The sequence below is a fragment of the Ursus maritimus genome, unplaced genomic scaffold (genome assembly GCF_017311325.1).
Source record: "Ursus maritimus isolate PB19 unplaced genomic scaffold, ASM1731132v1 scaffold_26, whole genome shotgun sequence".
NCBI lineage: Eukaryota > Metazoa > Chordata > Mammalia > Carnivora > Ursidae > Ursus > Ursus maritimus.
The window spans coordinates 42440201-42457034 of record NW_024425119.1 but is presented as its reverse complement, the minus strand read 5'-3'; the positions used below and the strand labels follow the sequence as shown (position 1 = coordinate 42457034).

The 16834-nt window shown below is 53.3% G+C and overlaps 1 protein-coding gene across 2 annotated transcripts; it reads left to right on the top strand.

Annotated features, from left to right (window-relative positions):
- The first annotated feature begins 4721 nt into the window (after positions 1 to 4721).
- On the top strand, positions 4722 to 16272 carry KRT72 (keratin 72). 2 transcript variants are annotated; one of them, XM_040642507.1, is made up of 9 exons: positions 4722 to 5208; positions 6776 to 6990; positions 9733 to 9793; positions 10176 to 10271; positions 10994 to 11158; positions 11815 to 11940; positions 14315 to 14547; positions 15157 to 15191; positions 15699 to 16272. In XM_040642507.1, the coding sequence occupies exons 1-9, from the start codon at positions 4747 to 4749 to the stop codon at positions 15887 to 15889; spliced, it is 1584 nt and encodes a 527-aa protein (XP_040498441.1). In that variant the 5' UTR covers positions 4722 to 4746; the 3' UTR covers positions 15890 to 16272. The 2 variants fall into 2 exon arrangements, with proteins under 2 accessions (XP_040498441.1, XP_008702993.2); XM_008704771.2 differs by having other exon boundaries at positions 4724 to 5208; positions 14315 to 14535.
- Positions 16273 to 16834: the final 562 nt, after the last annotated feature.

Genomic DNA, 16834 nt, shown 5'->3' with positions numbered 1-16834 from the left:
GTCATAGGATAGAATTTACCAGGCAGACAAGGGGAGGGGTGGGCATTGTGGTCAGAGGCACTAGAATGGTGAAAACCGGTCCTGATTGCTGGAGTGTGAAGTCACGGGCTGGAAGAGGCCCAGCAGGTGCAGAGGGTGGGGGCAGGGGTGCCTGGAGCTGGGGAGGCAGGTGGCAGCCACATCACAGAGGTCCTTTCGATCTGCTATGGAGCGAACCTGGGTGGCTCAGTTGGTTACGAGTCTGACTCTTGATCTCAGCTCAGGTCTTGATCTCAGGGTCTTGATCTCAGGGATGTGAGTTCAAGCCCCAAGGTGGGCTCCATGCTGGGTGTGGAGCCTACTTAAAAAAAAGTCTGCTACGGAGCTGGGATTTAATGCTACAGTGTTCATGGGAGAAGCCAACCTCTTGGGTGTCAGATGCACCCAGGTTGAGTCCTCTTCTGCCACTCACTACCTGCTGGACGGAGGCAAAATACTTCTGCTCCATGAGCCTCAGAGTGTTCTTCTGTAAAAAGTTAATAATAGAAGTTCCTGCATAAAGTTATCATGAGAATTAAATTAAACAAAAGAATGCACGAGAATTATTTAACTCAATACCTGCCGCGTAGTACGTGCCCAATAGTTGTTATCATATCATTGTTCGTATTAACGTTCTTAGTATCACTAGGGTAGACTATTCTTTCAAAAAGCCTAAGTGAGACGTGAAATGGAGAAGGTCTAATAGCCGTCAGATTATCCGAGGAACAGGAACTCAAGAGAAAAAGCACTGGCTATTAAGAGATATTTCTATCATCCCACCTCTATGCTTGGATCCAGAATATTAACACTGACGGCCTCAAAGGACAAACCCTGAAGTCTGAGTGGCTTAACTTAACACAACAGAGGGTCACTTCTCACTCAAACGGTCCACGGCCCATCTGGGCAGCTCTCCCTCGTGGCTCTCCCAGCGGGCGTCTCATAGCCCTCCGTGCTTCTGTCTCGTAGCCCTGCCACACGGGACGCGTGGCCTCCAAGGTTACTGGGACAGTGGAAAAGCGAGATGAAGGAGACCCACGGGCTGCTAACTGCCTCACCCTAGAAGGGACACACGTCAATGCCACCCACATTTAACTGGTGACATGGCTCCAAGCCCCAACCAATCCCCCAAGGAAGCTGGGAAACAAGGAGGAAAGCGAGGATACTTGATCAGCACTGGAAGTCTCTGGCACAACCTTCCTCAGTGTAGATCCCCGGCATCGGTCACCAGCCCGAGAATTCTCTCCCCCGAGCAGAGCTGGGATGGTGCTGGCACAGGCGCTCTAGTCGAGCCAACAGTCTGCCTTTGGCTTTGACGATGTAATGCTGGGCACAGCGCCGTAAGCCAGATCAGGCCGCACACCGTAGTAACTGTATTTCGTTCTCCTTCATGTTTTTAAGGAGATAGTGTAAGTCCATTTGGATTTGAGAAATGTTAGTGTATCTAATGGTGAAATAGAGAGAACTTGTTCTGTGTCTCTTAAAGCACACGTTCCTGGAAACCCTGGTTCCTATAAGATATTTGGCCAAAAAGAGGGCTCTATGGTCACACGAAGGTTTGGGAAACACTGGATTTTTGGGGGGGGGGGGACAAGAACAGTACTTTATTTTTGATACTAGAATCAGCCTACCTCTCCTTTCTTCTCTAGTTGTTTTTTGAAATAAAACCTATAATTCCAGGATTCATTGTTTGCATAGAACACCCAGTGCTCCATGCAATTCGTGCCCTCCTTAGTACCCTTCATATCATGGGGCACCGCATCAAACACTAATGATGGGCTGTATTGCGACTAACACATCATAATACATACATACATACATACATACATACATACCTCACCCATAAAAACACAATAAGCGCATATGAGAAAATTCAGAAATATGAAACAGTAGGAAAAAAACCCCTTATTTTTGAATGATCTCATTTCCCAGTCACTGTCCTTGGAAAAAACTGAGTTTTGTAGCTTCCTTTGGCACAGCTTTCCTAAGTGTCCGTAGCAATGGATTTAAAAAGTCTTGCAGTACCATGCGTGCTTCATCTTGTTTTTTTTTTTTTTTTTAACCCCACAGGAGAATCCATCCCCACACTTTTTTCCTACAAGATGCCTATTAATCTTCTAAGAACCAGGGTTCTAGGGGCGCCTGGGTGGCTCAATCGTTAAGCATCTGCCTTCGGCTCAGGGCGTGATCCCAGCGTTCTGGGATTGAGCCCCACATCAGGCTCCTCTGCTGGGAGCCTGCTTCTTCCTCTCCCACTCCCTCTGCCTGTGTTCCCTCTCTCGCTGGCGCGCTCTCTCTCTCTGCCAAATAAATAAGTAAAATCTTAAAAAAAAAAAAAAGAACCAGGGTTCCAGGGCAAAGGAGAGCCAGTTTCAGCACAACATGCTTGCAAATCCTTGCTTCGAGGGACCATCCATCTATCCTTTGTCGTTGAGCTCTGGTTTCAAAGGGTGATGTTTGTCGCTTCATCTCCCAATCCAGGGGTTGCTTTCACCCAGAACCAGTGGCAGAGGTGGTCATGGAGCCCAAGATGACACAGTAAGCCGCTGTCTGAGGCAGGTGCCATGAGAAGCCCTCCTCCCGGGCCTCAGCCACCTTTTGATCTGCCCACATCCCCACACATCCGATGGGTCTGAAACCTGGACATGCCACTTTGGTCTCTCCATAATCTGTAAGAAAGGTGAGCCCGGGGGTTCAGGAATTCCTGATTCATCCAGCCAGTCAACCCCTCACAGGAAGATAAGAATAGGTCATCTTCCCTGTTCCCTGGCCCTGGGCAGAAGTGGCTTGGTTGCAGAGACATGGGTGTCTCAAATTTTTAAGAAGTTTCCAGAAAAAAGGAGACTTCAATGCTCCCTTTGAAAGACAATCCTATGTAAGTTTCTCCTGTTTCAGTTTAAATACTTTTCCACTTTTCTATTCTCAATGACTGGAGTTAATAAACTCTTTCTTGTGCTTGTGAGGCGGGGGGGAACTGACTAAATTTATAGGGTGTAGGAAGCAATCTCATGAAATACTGGGAAGCATAACTTTGAGCTTCTTGAGGGGACTGCTGGTCACCCAACTTCACTGACATTGTCTCTCCCGTCTTCAGAAAGAATGAACTATAGTGTCTCCCCTGAAGCAGCATAGAGAGCCCACCCTCTTTCCCACTCAGGACATTCCAGACTCTTCTATCTGTTCATCTGTGGCTGGCGCCATCTCTATCACTCATGGATGCCCCCACAACCTCATTCCCTGTGGGGTAAACACCTTGGCTGTTATTACGCTCTGTGGTTGTGTCACTCAATTACCCCCAGGTGTCATCTGGCCACCCCATGAGGGCTCCAAGGGGAGCCCAGGCCCCAGGGTATCACTGAGGGCACAGCGATGAGCCTCGTCCTAAGTACCAGTCTGTTTCACACTCATCGTGAACGTCCCTGGTGCTGAGGCCGGGGCTGAGCACAGGGTGAACAGGGGAGGGAAGGGTTAACCCAGGCACCAGTTAGTCTGACAGTGGAAATGGGACACACACCCAGGATTCAGACAGACTGAGAAGTAAGAGCGATGAGACAGAATGCTGCCTGGGTACCAGAAAAGCAGCATTGGAAGGGGCTCTTCTGATAGAAGAGGAGAATTAAAGGCAACTTAATTTGGAAAAAGGAAATTGGGTTAGATCGGAAAAGAGACTCCTGAGTTTATTTGGAATGAAGTTTGAGAATCTAGTTCTTGATTTTTCAGATTGAAGGCATCTTCCTTGGCCCTTCTCAACTCGTTCTTAATAGTCACATTTTGATCCAGAATCAGAAATGCCAGGGGAGCGAATGTCCTGATCAGGGGTTCCTTGGATGGGATGAGATGGGATCCTCTTTTGCAATTAAAGACAAAGGAAAAACTCAAATCTAATGAAAAACCATCTTCCTGTACCATCTCCTCAGGCCCCCTTCCCTTCCTCCCAGTTAGTATCTGCCTCAATTTTATTCCAGAAATGTTTTTCTGGAGAACTCTTTCAGCTCTGGCCCAAAGTAACCCCCCTACTCCTCCCCTCCCCCCACACCTGTCACCACACCCGCCCCAGCTCTTGTGACCAGAGCTCTCACTGACCTTAAGTCCGTCACTGTGTCTGGTCTTCCTCAACAGTCTGAGAATTCCTTGTGGATAGGCCAGAAGTCTCTACCCTCTGGGACTTCCTTCCAGTACTCAGGACAGATCGGTCCTCATCCAGAAGCCTGGGGAAGCAGCAGCCAACTGGCTAAGGATGATTGTCGGGAATATTCTTGATCCCGTTTATGTCTTGCTGAAGCAGAACTGGTCTGGACATCTGCTCCCCTGTACCACACCCCTCTACCTCGCTGGGGCGTCTTCCCCTACCCCCAGCCAGACCCACTGGAAGCTTCCACCACGGATCTTGGCCCTGATAACCCCAGTAATTGGAGGGCAGCAAGTGGAGATAAGGTAGCCAAATTATTATAATGCAGGAGCTCAGCAAAGCAAATGCAGGGTTCAGGGCCCTTTTATAGGGGATGCATGGGGAGTTCAAGGTGGGAGAGACAAAAATCACGGGGAGGGGTGGTAATTTCCTAAACGGAGAACCCGACAGGCCCCACGTGGCTAATAGATGTCCCCGACCTACAAATTAGGCTGCCTGCAGCCGGCTATTTAAGGGGTTAGGGGCGAGTGAGGCAGGCCAGCAGAGCCGCCCTCTGCACCCTCGTCCCCCCTCCCGTCGCGCCCCGCAGCCCGTCCCCCAGCATGAGCCGCCAGCTGCACCACCGCCCCTCCGGGGAGCGCCCGGGCTTCAGCGGCTGCTCGGCCGTCATCTCGGGCCGGGTCAGCGCCAGCTCCGCCTCGTTCCGGGCCGGCGTCAAGGGCACGGCCGCCTTCGGCAGCCGGAGCCTCTTCAGCCTGGGGGGCGGCCGCCGCCTGGCCCTGTGCGCCGCGGCCGGTCGGGGCGGCGCTTACGCGCTGGGCCACTGCTCGGGCTCCGGAGGCGGCCGGCTGGGCGGCTTCGTGGGCACCGTGTTCGGCAGCGCCGGGCTAGGGCCCACGTGTCCATCCGTGTGCCCGCCCGGCGGCATCCCTCAGGTCACCGTCAACAAGAGCCTCTTGGCCCCCCTCAATGTGGAACTGGACCCCGAGATCCAGAAGGTGCGCGCCCAGGAGCGGGAGCAGATCAAGGCTCTGAACAACAAGTTCGCCTCCTTCATCGACAAGGTGGGTCGTCCGGCATGGGTTTGGCTCCACATGGCGCAGTGTGCACAGGAGTACTCGCTGGGCCACTGACAGCTGCATGAAAACTTGGGCGAGCTGGTTATCTTTTCTGAGCTTCCCTTTGCTCATCTGTAAAACGGGCACAACCGTGGCTCTTACCCCAGGGGAGGATGTGAGGATGAATTGGATGTTTATAAACGGAACAGTGCTTCTCACTCCACCCCCTGCCCCATGATAAACAGAAGCTTCTTTTTTTCTTTGGGGACAAGACCCTGGGATGGAAGGGGGTGCTCCAGAGGCAGGAGACATGTGGAGTGGCCTTCTGAGAGTTCTCAACATCGGGCAAGGAGAAGGGGACACATATCCAGGACAGAAGCACCATAAGGCACACTGACCAAGGAGTATCACAGGACGTGATGCTTAGTGAAGGGAAAGGACTTAAAAGGTAGGAAGTGGGATGAGGGTATAAGCCAGGAAGGTTTCTAGAGGAAATGAGAGAAAAGGACCAGAAAATTGAAGGGTGGGGCTCAGGGGAAAAGACCGAGGAGGAGGGCCTGTCGAGTTACGTGTGTGTGTTTTATGTGTGTCTGTGGGGAGGGGGACATGCAGGGGTTAAAAGGCAAGATGGCTCTGGTGACTCAGAGGCAGTGACCCCAAAGGATGGAGAGGAGAGAAGGAATAGGCTTTTGTACCCAAGCTGGGGCGGAAGATCTGGACCATGAGTCACAGGGGACATAATCCGGACGATAGCTGACATGTATCAACATAGCTCATGTATCAACGTGTGACCCATGCTTCTGTTATCATTCTGCTTTGCAGATGAGGAAACCAAGGCAGAGGGAGGCTAAGAAACATGCCCAAGTTGCTAGAACAGCCACAGCAGACTGAGTCCCTCACCACTGTGCTTGGGAAGAGGGAGGAAGGTGGTTGGAGGCGAGGGGGCAAGAGTGGAAGAACCGAGCTGCTATCCCAGGGACAGGGCTCATTTTCCTGCTCCCCCTCACATTTCCTTCTCTCCCTGAATAGAGATAGGGAAGAAGAAGGTTAGTGAATAGCGGAGGCTGGAAGTTTTTGAGTCCAAACGTGTGCGACCTTTGGGCAAGCAGGCAGGAACCTTGAAAAGATGGGATAACCCACTTTGAGATGAAAACCAAAGAAACCAACCAACCAAGAGCAATTGTGGTTGCACATAAGAGAGGACAGTTTAACCACCAGAGTGACTTTCCATGCCATCCCCCATCACTGCTTCTCCCTTGCTTCCCATCTTCCTTTACTTTGAAAACACCAGCATTTACGGCAAAAGAAGCTACCTGCATCCCATGATAACTCATAGTAGCATTTATAGCATTCTTTAAGCCTCCTTCCTTGATTTCGTTTAGACTGAATCTTAGTTCTTGTCTTGGAGACCCGGATAGGCTTGTCCCCCCCCAGCTGGATCCATTCTTTGATGAGACTTACTGTTTCCTGCCTCCCACCATCGGATGACTGTATCGGATTTCTGGGGCCCTCTCCCCACTGTTGAGAGGCACCAGCATGGGGACTCTGGGCTGTGACCACCTTTGGGTCCCAGGTGCGGTTCCTGGAGCAGCAGAACCAGGTGCTGGAGACCAAGTGGCACCTGCTACAGCAGCTGGACCTGAACAATTGTAGGAAGAACCTGGAGCCCATTTACGAGGGCTACATCAGCAACCTGCGGAAGCAGCTGGAGACGCAGACGGGCGACCGGGTGCGGCTGGACTCGGAGCTGAGGAGCATGCAGGATTTGGTGGAGGACTACAAGAAGAGGTGAGTGGAGATGCAGAGACTCTGCCCCTGGTGGGTTTTGGTTACAGATGAGGTTTCCATTTGGAGTCAGCATTTTTGCCTTTTTCGATCCTTTGACTGATAACATTTGCTATTTCCCTTTCCATGGGGGAGGGAGGGGGATCCAGACAGGTTGAGACTTAGGAAGAGGAAAGATCTATCCAGAGTGGTGCCCTGAATTGTCTAGGAAGTGGTGTGCCCAGCTTTTAACATTGGAAATGGAGAAACGGGGACAGGAGAGTTGTCTCAAAACCAGGTGGACACCCAGAGGGCTTGGTAGCTCCTCCACGTCTTTCATGAAAGTACCTAGAACATGAACCATGACGCCAATCTTAGAACAAATCCTAAAGCTAAGCACATAAGAGTTTTAAAAACGTTTTTCATATTAGGTATATCCGTGCTGCTGAATCCCACCATTAAAGAGAGTGATTGAAAATGTACTTGGAACCAGACATAATTTCTCCCAAGTCTGAGGCAGTGAGGAGAGCGTAACACATCCCGGCTCAGTGTGATCTGCTGTCTTGGAAGTTTGCTTCCAGGTGCCAGGATTTCTAGGNAAAGATAACTTCTTCCCCAATTCAAGGGGATGGAGATGGTCAGAGCTGAGCGATTTCTCTTGCTCCACGTTTAATCTGCCTGTCCATTCCTATTCTGAAGTACCTCCAAGTGGAACTCTGCCCTGAGTCCTGCATGGAGTCCTGAGGGAGGAGGTGGCATGGTCTCTGACCTCTGAAAACACCCAGATTGTGGGGACGGGCTTGAAGACCACTCTCAGCCCCCAGGAAGTGCAATGAATATAGCGTGAATTGAGATGGAGTGGCAGTAAGATGGAAATTGCAGCCCAAGGGAGAATTGAGCAGAATTGTGGAAAAAAAGAGGGGTTTTCCAGGCACAGCCCAGATGTCCAGGTCAGAGGCCTCCAAAGGCCGTGCTGCCTCTGGAAGGCCAGGTGTTCTGGAATTACCACTCAGTCTAGCTGACGATGGGGGAGCCTCCCGATCCTCTGTGGACTTCAGTTTTAATATTTATAAAATTCAGATAATGACACCTGCCTTGCCACTAAAAGAGCTGTTGAGAGGGTAATGCTGATAGTAACGTATTAACAGCTCTTGAAAGAACCAAAGTGCTAAGCAAATCTCAGGCATTGTTTCCCTGATGTCATTGGGATCCAAGCTTTACTAGCTTTGTGACCTTGGAAAAGTCTTTGCCTCGCTTATAAAATTGAGAGATGATAATGAGAGCATCTACTTGGTAGGGTTGCTGTGGGACGAAATGGAATAAGGAAATGAATTGGAAACTGTTACAAAATCCACCTAGCGGTAAACTAAAGTTGATGTCTTGTACAGTAGGCTACTGGAAGCACTCGAGATTAAAGTGACGTAGACTTGATATAATTAATACGCCTATGTGCTAAGACAAGAAAAAGCGACATGCATTTTGTTATGGTTTAACCTTTAATTGTGCGTCATAACGTAGTTTGTAAATCATGAGTTATTGATAAAGCCAATAGTACTAAAAATGCATTGTTTTTCTTTATAAATACATGTGTGTGTGTGTGTGTGTGTGTGTGTGTGTGCGCTCTGGTGTTTGGTCTCTAGAAGTAAATCATGAAAAATTACGACAAACGGATGTCATTAATTTGATAGCCATCATGGCCAAACTTTTTCTGTGTGTTTTATGAAATAGAAAGGTAGGCCAGAAACTAGTCTGCAATGAGCATATGCTCTTATTCGTTAAGAGGAGGAAGAAAAATGAACTGTTTTCTGAGATAATAGGAGATAACAATAATTATAATAGAAACAACTCTATCATAATATAACTTGATACAAGGAAGTATTCAATTATCTTTTAAATAACACACCTGGAATCTGAGATAAATCACGTCCACTGTTTTCTGCGTGTTCTATCCAGTGTCACTAACACAATCCGGCAGTCTCAGAAAATGTTCCAGTCGCATTTTTTAAAATAACCCACTTCGCTAACCTGTACTGTCACCTGACAAGGCTTTCCCCCCCTTGGCAGCCAGCGGCACGCCTGAGGAAGGAGTAAGAAGCTGAAAAGGGTAGCTCACGTTAAAGGATATGGAAAGAAGCCATTCGCTAGCACTTCTTTCCAGGGCTCTATTTCATTTCCCAACACAAATGTCCTGTAATACAATCTTCAACAATAATAAGAGATGGAATAGTGAGGTCTGTGAGTGATCAGTACTCCATCTCCCCAGTCTACAATGTATCTGCGTGAAGAACGCCCCAGCTCTATCCAAACATCCTGTTTCTAAGACCTTGCTTCCCCTGGAACAGAAATATGCATAAAAAACAAGTAGAACATACAACTCAAAGGTGGGGATAGTCTTTGGTGCCTGGGATTTTGTACCCGGGCTGATGCACTGTACTCACGTCCCGGCTGGCCGAAGGGGTATGTCTTTCTGCTAACGTAAGGGAGGGGTAGTTGTGAAAGGGAGGAGGGACGGTGAAGCCCATTACAGGTGCATTCCCGGCAGATGCACTGTAGGGTAGATTACATGTAAACTAAGGCGCTGCACATCGATGCCTTTATAAGTTCCCTTTTGAAGGCTGCACGTGCCCCAGGGGTACAGGAACCCCGGTTTGTAGGCCACTGCCATGCAGCTCTTGGCATGGAGGTGCCCCCTGACTGCTCAGTGAGCGTTTGCAGAACGGAATTATCCCGATGGCAATGCCACGTCCTCTCTCCTGCCGCACACAGGTACGAGGTGGAGATCAACAGACGCACGGCTGCTGAGAATGAGTTCGTGGTGCTCAAGAAGGTGAGAGGGGAGCACGAAGGGCTCGAAGAAGCCTCGAGGGCTCCCTGAGTGCCTGACACAGTGATGTTGGTAGGCTGAGGAAAGGGATTCTGTGGGTCACTCCGTCCCTTGGGCAGAGGTGACCGGGGTTCTGATTTCCCAGCTCCTCTAAGTCCCCTTGCCTGGGATGCATGCTGTTCCCGAATCTGCCAGCTTAGAATCCAGATACTCACCACACTTCTGGCACAGCCATTGCCCTGCCCATTGGTTCATTTGCTCTCAGCCAGCAGAGCTCCCTGGGAAGCACAGGGTGAGGGGAGTGGCGAGAGTGGGGAACCCGAGGCTCCTTCTGGCAGGGAGGGAGGGCAGGGGAAGGCAGCCAGCTCCTGTCTGGACCCCCCAGGACGTGGACGCCGCCTACATGAACAAGGTGGAGCTCCAGGCCAAGGTGGACTCCCTGACCGACGAGATCAAATTCTTCAAGTGCCTCTATGAAGGGGTAAGAGTGCCGCTGAGCTCTCCCGTGTGGTCTGCTCCCCTCATGGGTGGCTTCTGGCCCTCCGCCAGTGTGGACGTGTGGACCAAAGGCTGGCAGCTCCGTGCAGCTGACGTTTGCTGAGCAGGGAGGTGGGCTTGGAGGAGGCCATGACCATGACGGAGGAGGGGGGATCCCTGTCCTGCGGGAAGTCACGGTTTGGTAGGGAAGACCACCTGTGGGTGCCCCGGGAGAGCAGAGGAAGGTGTAGTGAATTCTGCCTGAGCTGCGGGGAAGGTTCCTGGGGAGGGATGAGGACGATCTCAGACGGGAGCTGAGAAGGGCCCGGGGTGCAGCCTGAAGGAGTGGGATGAGCGGTCTGAGCTGGGTCAAGTGTGAGGGGCCTGGAGAAAGCAAGGTTGTTGGCGACTCCAGAAAGGCTCTGCAGGCCACCTAAGGAGTTCAGGCTTCATTCTATGGATGAAGAGGGGCCGTCGCTGCAGAGCGTGCGTGGGACGGCAGCGGGAGCAGACCTGAGTGCAGGACAGAGAGGGCGGTCCCACCCCAGGACGGAAAGCCCGATGCGGTCACCTGGCTCCTGGCAGGCAGCGGTGCTGGTGGGCTCTGCCGAAGGCGGAGTTCGAACATGATGGAAGGGCAGCGAGGGACTTGCCAGGGAGGGTCAGGGGACGGGCTCCCCTCGTGGAGACCCTCTAACTGGCTCCAACCCCCTAACTGTTCTCCAGGAGATCGCTCAGATGCAGTCCCACATCAGTGATATGTCCGTCATCCTGTCCATGGACAACAACCGGGACCTGGACCTGGACAGCATCATCGACGAGGTCCGCGCCCAGTACGAGGACATCGCCCTGAAGAGCAAGGCCGAGGCCGAGGCGCTGTACCACACCAAGGTGGGCTGCGCACCCCGTGTGCCGAGGCCCGGGGACCACAGCTGCCTCTCTCTCCTCGTGCATGCATGCGTGTGCACGTGTGTGTGCACGCACTCGCGTGTGTGTGTGTGTGTGTGTGTGTGTGTGTGTGCATTGGGCTGGGTTGAGACCTCCTTTGTCTTGAAGTTGGGCTTTGTGGAAATGCCTCCTTATGGTGCTAGGAGGTCAACCACAGTCCTGGCATGTGTTGGGGCATATGTGGGCTTAGCCCTTGTCCCGCGGTGGCCCTTGCTGACAGCAGAGGCCACACTAGCCACAGCCCTGGGAAGACTGACGCCGTCTCTGTGGGTAATCCATCTGTCTTGGCTTCTCTCCGTGTTTCCTGCTTTGTCAAAATGAGGACAGGAAATTCCAACCCCACCAAGGCTTTCACATTTGTGGGCCTGAGGACCCTGTTGAACTGGGTCAGGGCCTTCCTGTCCAGAAGGAAAGGGTGGTCTTTCCCCCCACTTTCCTTTCCCATCTCCTCCCTCCCCTCCCTCTCTCCTCCTGTGCCTTTGTTGCTCAGGTGATGAGAACAGCATGTGGTCCCTATCCCACCTTCCCCACGTTCAACACCCTGAAGAGGCAAATTCCTAACTGTCCTGTGCCCTTCCTCTCTCGTCCCCCAACCTCAGATCCAAGAGCTGCAGGTCACCGCGGGCCGGCATGGGGATGACCTCAAACTCACCAAGGCTGAGATCTCAGAGCTCAACCGCCTGATCCAGAGGGTCCGCTCCGAGATAGGGAACGTGAGGAAGCAGGTGCGTTCCGTGAAATGAGTCAGCTGGCAGGGGTTATGGAGCAGCAAAGGTATGAGACTAAATACGGAGCAAGGACAAGATACGGCCCCTCCTTAGGGCCTGTATAACTATGAAGAGAGAGTAGCCTGAGCCCACATACAGGGATGTGCAGCTTGCTCCCCGAGGAGTCCCCAGTGGCCAGAGCGGAATGAAGACCCCAGTGAGGCTTCTTGCAGGAGGTGGGAGGGGATGGGCAGGAAGGAGAGGGGACGGGGCCCTGGTGAGGGAGCCAGCAGGAGCCGTGGGTCCAAGGTGGGTGCTGCATGGTGTGCGTGCAGGGGGAAGAGGCACCTACCTCAAGCAGAAGTTCCATGACGGCTGGCGTGGCAGGTGACAGGATACCACTGCGCAGGACGGGTGGGTTAGGGGCACCTTCAAAGCGTGGGGGTGTTGGTTTAGACCCAATGTGGTAGGTTAACAGGAGCCGTTTGGAGGTTTCACGTGATGAATGCATGCTGGAGGAAGGAGAGCCCAGCAGTGGAATTTAGAAGAGGGGAGGGGAGAGAGCCTCCCACCCTCGGCTTGGCCCAGGGCTCGCCTCTGTGTCTGCCCACCCCCATGGCTGTGCTGTGTGTGGTGGCCTGGCACTGAGTGACCCCATGACCCTGGGTGCAGTATGGGTCTCACTGATGTTTCTGAAGCAAGCAAGCCCATGAGTTTTCCAGAGTTGGTGGAGGTTGGCGCAAAGGCTCTGAGCTTCCCGGACAAGTCAAGTGGCCCTTTGCCCTCGCTCTTTTCTTCAGTGCCCCCTCCCTGCCATGTGCACGTGTGCACACACACACACACGCACACACACCCCTCTCCTGGGTGCACCAGGCTCATGGTAGTGGAAAGAAAAAAGACCACTTAAATAAGAACTCACGGTGTTTTCATTTAATCAAGTTCTGCATAAACGAAAGAAAAACGCAAGGTGTTTGAGGCTGCCCTCGGTATCCATTTATAATATTTATCTGATAAAATGCTACGTGGTCATGGTTGGGTGAGCTTATTACTAGAAAGTGACTTTGTGATCAGAACGCCACCAGGGAGGTCAGGGAAGATGTCCTCCCTGGGGAGCAGTGAGGGTCACTCTCGATACTTGGTCCCCATCACAGCTCCTCTTGAGGGCCCCAGCCAAGGTGCTTTCCTGCCCTCTGGCCTTTCCACCGAAGAGGCCCATGGTTTCGCCTGCAGACTCTCTTGGCATTCGGTGGTCCCAGGATCCATGTGATAATTGTTTCCAAACATGCCCAAACATCACGCCCTCTCACCTCATACCACATTCACAAGACCCGGGAGTCTCCCCGGCTCACCTCCAGGACCTAGGCCAGTGAAAAGGAGCAGGGCACAGTTTGATAGAATTCAGGTCACAGAGTGTCTCTCCACCCCCTGAATGGTTGGACCTCCCCCGTTCCAAGGACAGGACATGGTCTTCCGTGGCCGGGCAGCTGGGTCCTGAGCATCTCCGTGGAGGCTGTGAGCCACTCACCCCAAACACTGGGGGTGTTTGCATGGCAGGAGGCCTGCCTGGCAGAGGGGGTCGCACTGGCTGGACAACAGTCTGAAATTCCATCTGGCCTCGGGATCAGCTGCTCTCCTTGGGGTGAAGCAAATTTGATGCCACAGGAAGGGGACACACGAGAAAAGAGAAGCCAGATATTTAGGTCTGGCTTGGCCAAGTGATGGGAACACACCCCCAAGACTAAAAGACTCAAGAAGCCCCCAGCAGCGTCTCGTGGACGCGGCACAGAGCCCCGCCCGCGGCTCTGTACTGCAAGTTGCCTTCCCACCTAACAGCAGGCGTCTGTAAGCTAGTGAGACCTGTGGTTCACAAAACTATCTTTTGAGGGTGTCGCCCCGTAGCATGATTCTCTGTGGAATTTTGGAGGCTAGACTCCATGTGGCAGGTTTATTGGACAGAAATTTCATTAATAGGAACTTTATTAGTACTCCCCTCCTCTCTCTCTCTCTCTTTTGGGTTTTTGATTGGTTTGGGATTTACAGGATCTCTTAAGACAACCTCTACACTGTGGGGCAGAGTTAAGCCAGTTAGCCCAAGAGTTTTCAGGGGTGGCATTAGAATCTCGCAGCCAGTGTTACAGACCAGGAGGGAGAGGACAGGGGCCACATGCCCAGGAGGCTCCCCGTCTTGGTGCCCTTCATCTCTCTCCTAAGGGGGGGAAGGGCCATCTTCATATGCCAACGCATGAGCGGAGGTGAACCGTGCCCGGAGTTAGGAGAAGGACACATTCATCTCTCACGATGTCCCAAAGTGGAAAATGAGGAGGACCTGAAAGCAGTCAGGACCACAGGAGAGGTGTTCTGACTCAAAGTGCTGAATGCATTTGCCCCTCAGTGCTCCAACCTGGAGACGGCCATCGCCGATGCTGAGCAGCGGGGTGACTGTGCCCTGAAGGACGCCCGGGCCAAGCTGGACGAGCTGGAGGCCGCCCTGCTCCAGGCCAAGGAGGAGCTGGCCCGGCTGCTGCGCGAGTACCAGGAGCTCCTGAGCACGAAGCTTGCCCTGGACGTGGAGATCGCCACCTACCGCAAGCTGCTGGAGGGCGAGGAGTGCAGGTGGGGCGCCAGGTAGCTTTTATTTGGAGCAGTCATCTCTCTGCTGTAGCAGGAAGACTGAAGGCAAACAGTTTAGTTCTGTTCGGGTCCTACCGGGTAAAACCTTAGAGGGAATGGCTTTGGCAGGGTACAATAGGAACGACCAGAGTTAGACTGCAGGAAGGACCGAGTTGTAAAGATCCCAAAGAGGAGGTGGGAGAGGAAATAGTAACATCAGCAGCTTTTGAGAAAAGAGCCTCCCTGGCCCTTTGTGCTGCATGCTTAAGGGGGTGTGGGGGGGAGGGGCAAGATGGCTCCAAGAGTCAGCTAAGTGCCTGGTCATTCTGGCAAAGCTTGGGCCCAGCGAGCAGGAGAACTCATTCCTCTTAACTGCGTGAGACCACTGGGATAACAGAGGCGAGCAGGGCCTCGATGACCCCACCCATCAGATCACCCAGGGCCACTCTGGTGGATGTGGAACGAGCCCTCCAGGCAGAGGTCCCGCTGGGGCGTGTGGGACGAAGGGAGAAGGGAGGCTGGGACGGGGTGGACGGTGCGCGTTCTGGGGGCACCTCTGTGACCCCCGGAGAGATGCCGTGCTGCTCTACAGAGCATTTACCTGCCTTTCCTGCCCCCCTCCAGGATGTCTGGTGAGCACCCCAGTTCCGTGAGCATCTGTAAGTACCTACAGGACTGGGTTCTGTGCCTGGTCACCTACCAGCAGTCTGAGCCTCCGATTCTGTGACACCAGAGAGGGTTCAGGAGAGACTTAGGGGCACCAAGAGGGAGCTGGCTTTAGTCAGCGACGAGAAGCAGTGATGGAGAAAAATAATACCATGAAATACCAAAGTACAGCCTATAGAGAGATCGAAGCATACCCAACAGTGGATAATCCCAAGGTCTCTTGTACGAAAGAGGCTTCCTGCCATGTTGTATTTCTCTTGAGGCCAGCTCCAAACCAAGGCTCCAGCTTGCAGTAAGAGGGACTGGGGGGTGGGGGTCGGAGGGACTGGGGGCGGGGCGGTGGAAGTGGCTGTAGATTGAAAAGCTTCTGCCGATTGAAAAGCTGGAGATGAAGGTACCGAGCAGAGGAACTCTGTCCCCCCGGGGGGGAGGGCATCGAGGGAGTGGCCGGGGTGCCCCAGGAAGGCCCACAGCCCCGCGTCTTCTCTCGCCCGCTCCAGCGGTCATCAGCAACACCGGCGCCGGGCCAGGAGGGGCTGGCTTCAGCGTGGGCTTCGGCGCCTCCAGCAGTTACAGCTTCAAACCCACTGCCGTGGACGTCAAAACCAAAGGCAGCTGTGGCAGCGAGTTCAAGGATCCCCTGCCCAAGAGCCCAGGCGGCAGCTCTGCAGCCAGGAAGGCCTCGAGGTGAAGGGCTGGCCTCTGCGGTTGGCTCTGTGAGCAGAAAGCTGCAGGGCCCAGCTGCTCCCCCTGTGCCCCGCCCTGTCCAGGCCAGGAAGCGCTTCCTCTGTGGCCACGATCCCCGCGCCCTCCCCACGCCCTGTGGTCCTTGGCGGTGCCCACTGTGAGGTGGGAAAGTCCGGACAGGGGTGCTCCCAGTGACCTCCTCCTTGGCCGTGTTTCCCTGGGTCACTGCCCCCAGTGCAGAAATAACACCCCTATGTGGATGTTTCCCTGCGGCCAGGTGTGAACCCCTCTGTCCCCACGCCTTTCTGGGGCCTTTGCAGCCCAGGGGCTCTCTTTGTCCTCTGCTTTGGGTCATGTCCAGTCCTCTGCTTCTCCTGCAATAAACGATCAGTGCCATGGGATTCTCAGCGTCGAATGTGTCCGCAGCGCCTCTCGGACTTTCCTCCGTCTATTTCTTGCTTCCCTCTGGGTCTCTGGCCGGACAGGAGTCTCTGCCGTCCAGACCAGTGAGGGTGGCTCCTGGTTAACAGTTAAGATTTGTTACTGACATGCCTCTGGGCAGGCTCGGGGCGTCCCGGGCACGGGGCCACCAGTCCACACAGTGTGAGGCGGGCATGATCACATCGCAGTGAGCAAGGAGCCTGGGCCTGCCGGGCCGGGCAGGCATGGGAGCTTCGGGGTGTCTTCTCCCTTTGTTTCCCAAAAGTGCCCACAGCCCCACACTGAGTGCCTCCTATTTCTAGAGCGGTCAGCCCCTCTTTTTCCTTACCTCCTCGCTCTCCCGCCCACCCATCTTAACCCTGCTCCCCCACGAAGGCCCTGCTTTCTTCTTCCAGCCAATTCTTTTCCACCCCAAAGTCTGAGGCTTGGATGCATATATGCTTCTGGATGCATCCGTGTCTGCTGTGTATATACAGGAGGGGCGCACGGAACCAGCCCAGGCGCTGGG

Bases quoted from the DNA above. Each gene is read 5' to 3' on its own strand.
- KRT72 (XM_040642507.1), top strand. From the start codon at position 4,747: ATGAGCCGCCAGCTGCACCACCGCCCCTCCGGGGAGCGCCCGGGCTTC. The intron at 10,272-10,993 runs GTAAGAGTGCCG...ACTGTTCTCCAG, and splicing joins TCAAGTGCCTCTATGAAGGG to GAGATCGCTCAGATGCAGTC. The intron at 11,159-11,814 runs GTGGGCTGCGCA...CCCCAACCTCAG, and splicing joins AGGCGCTGTACCACACCAAG to ATCCAAGAGCTGCAGGTCAC.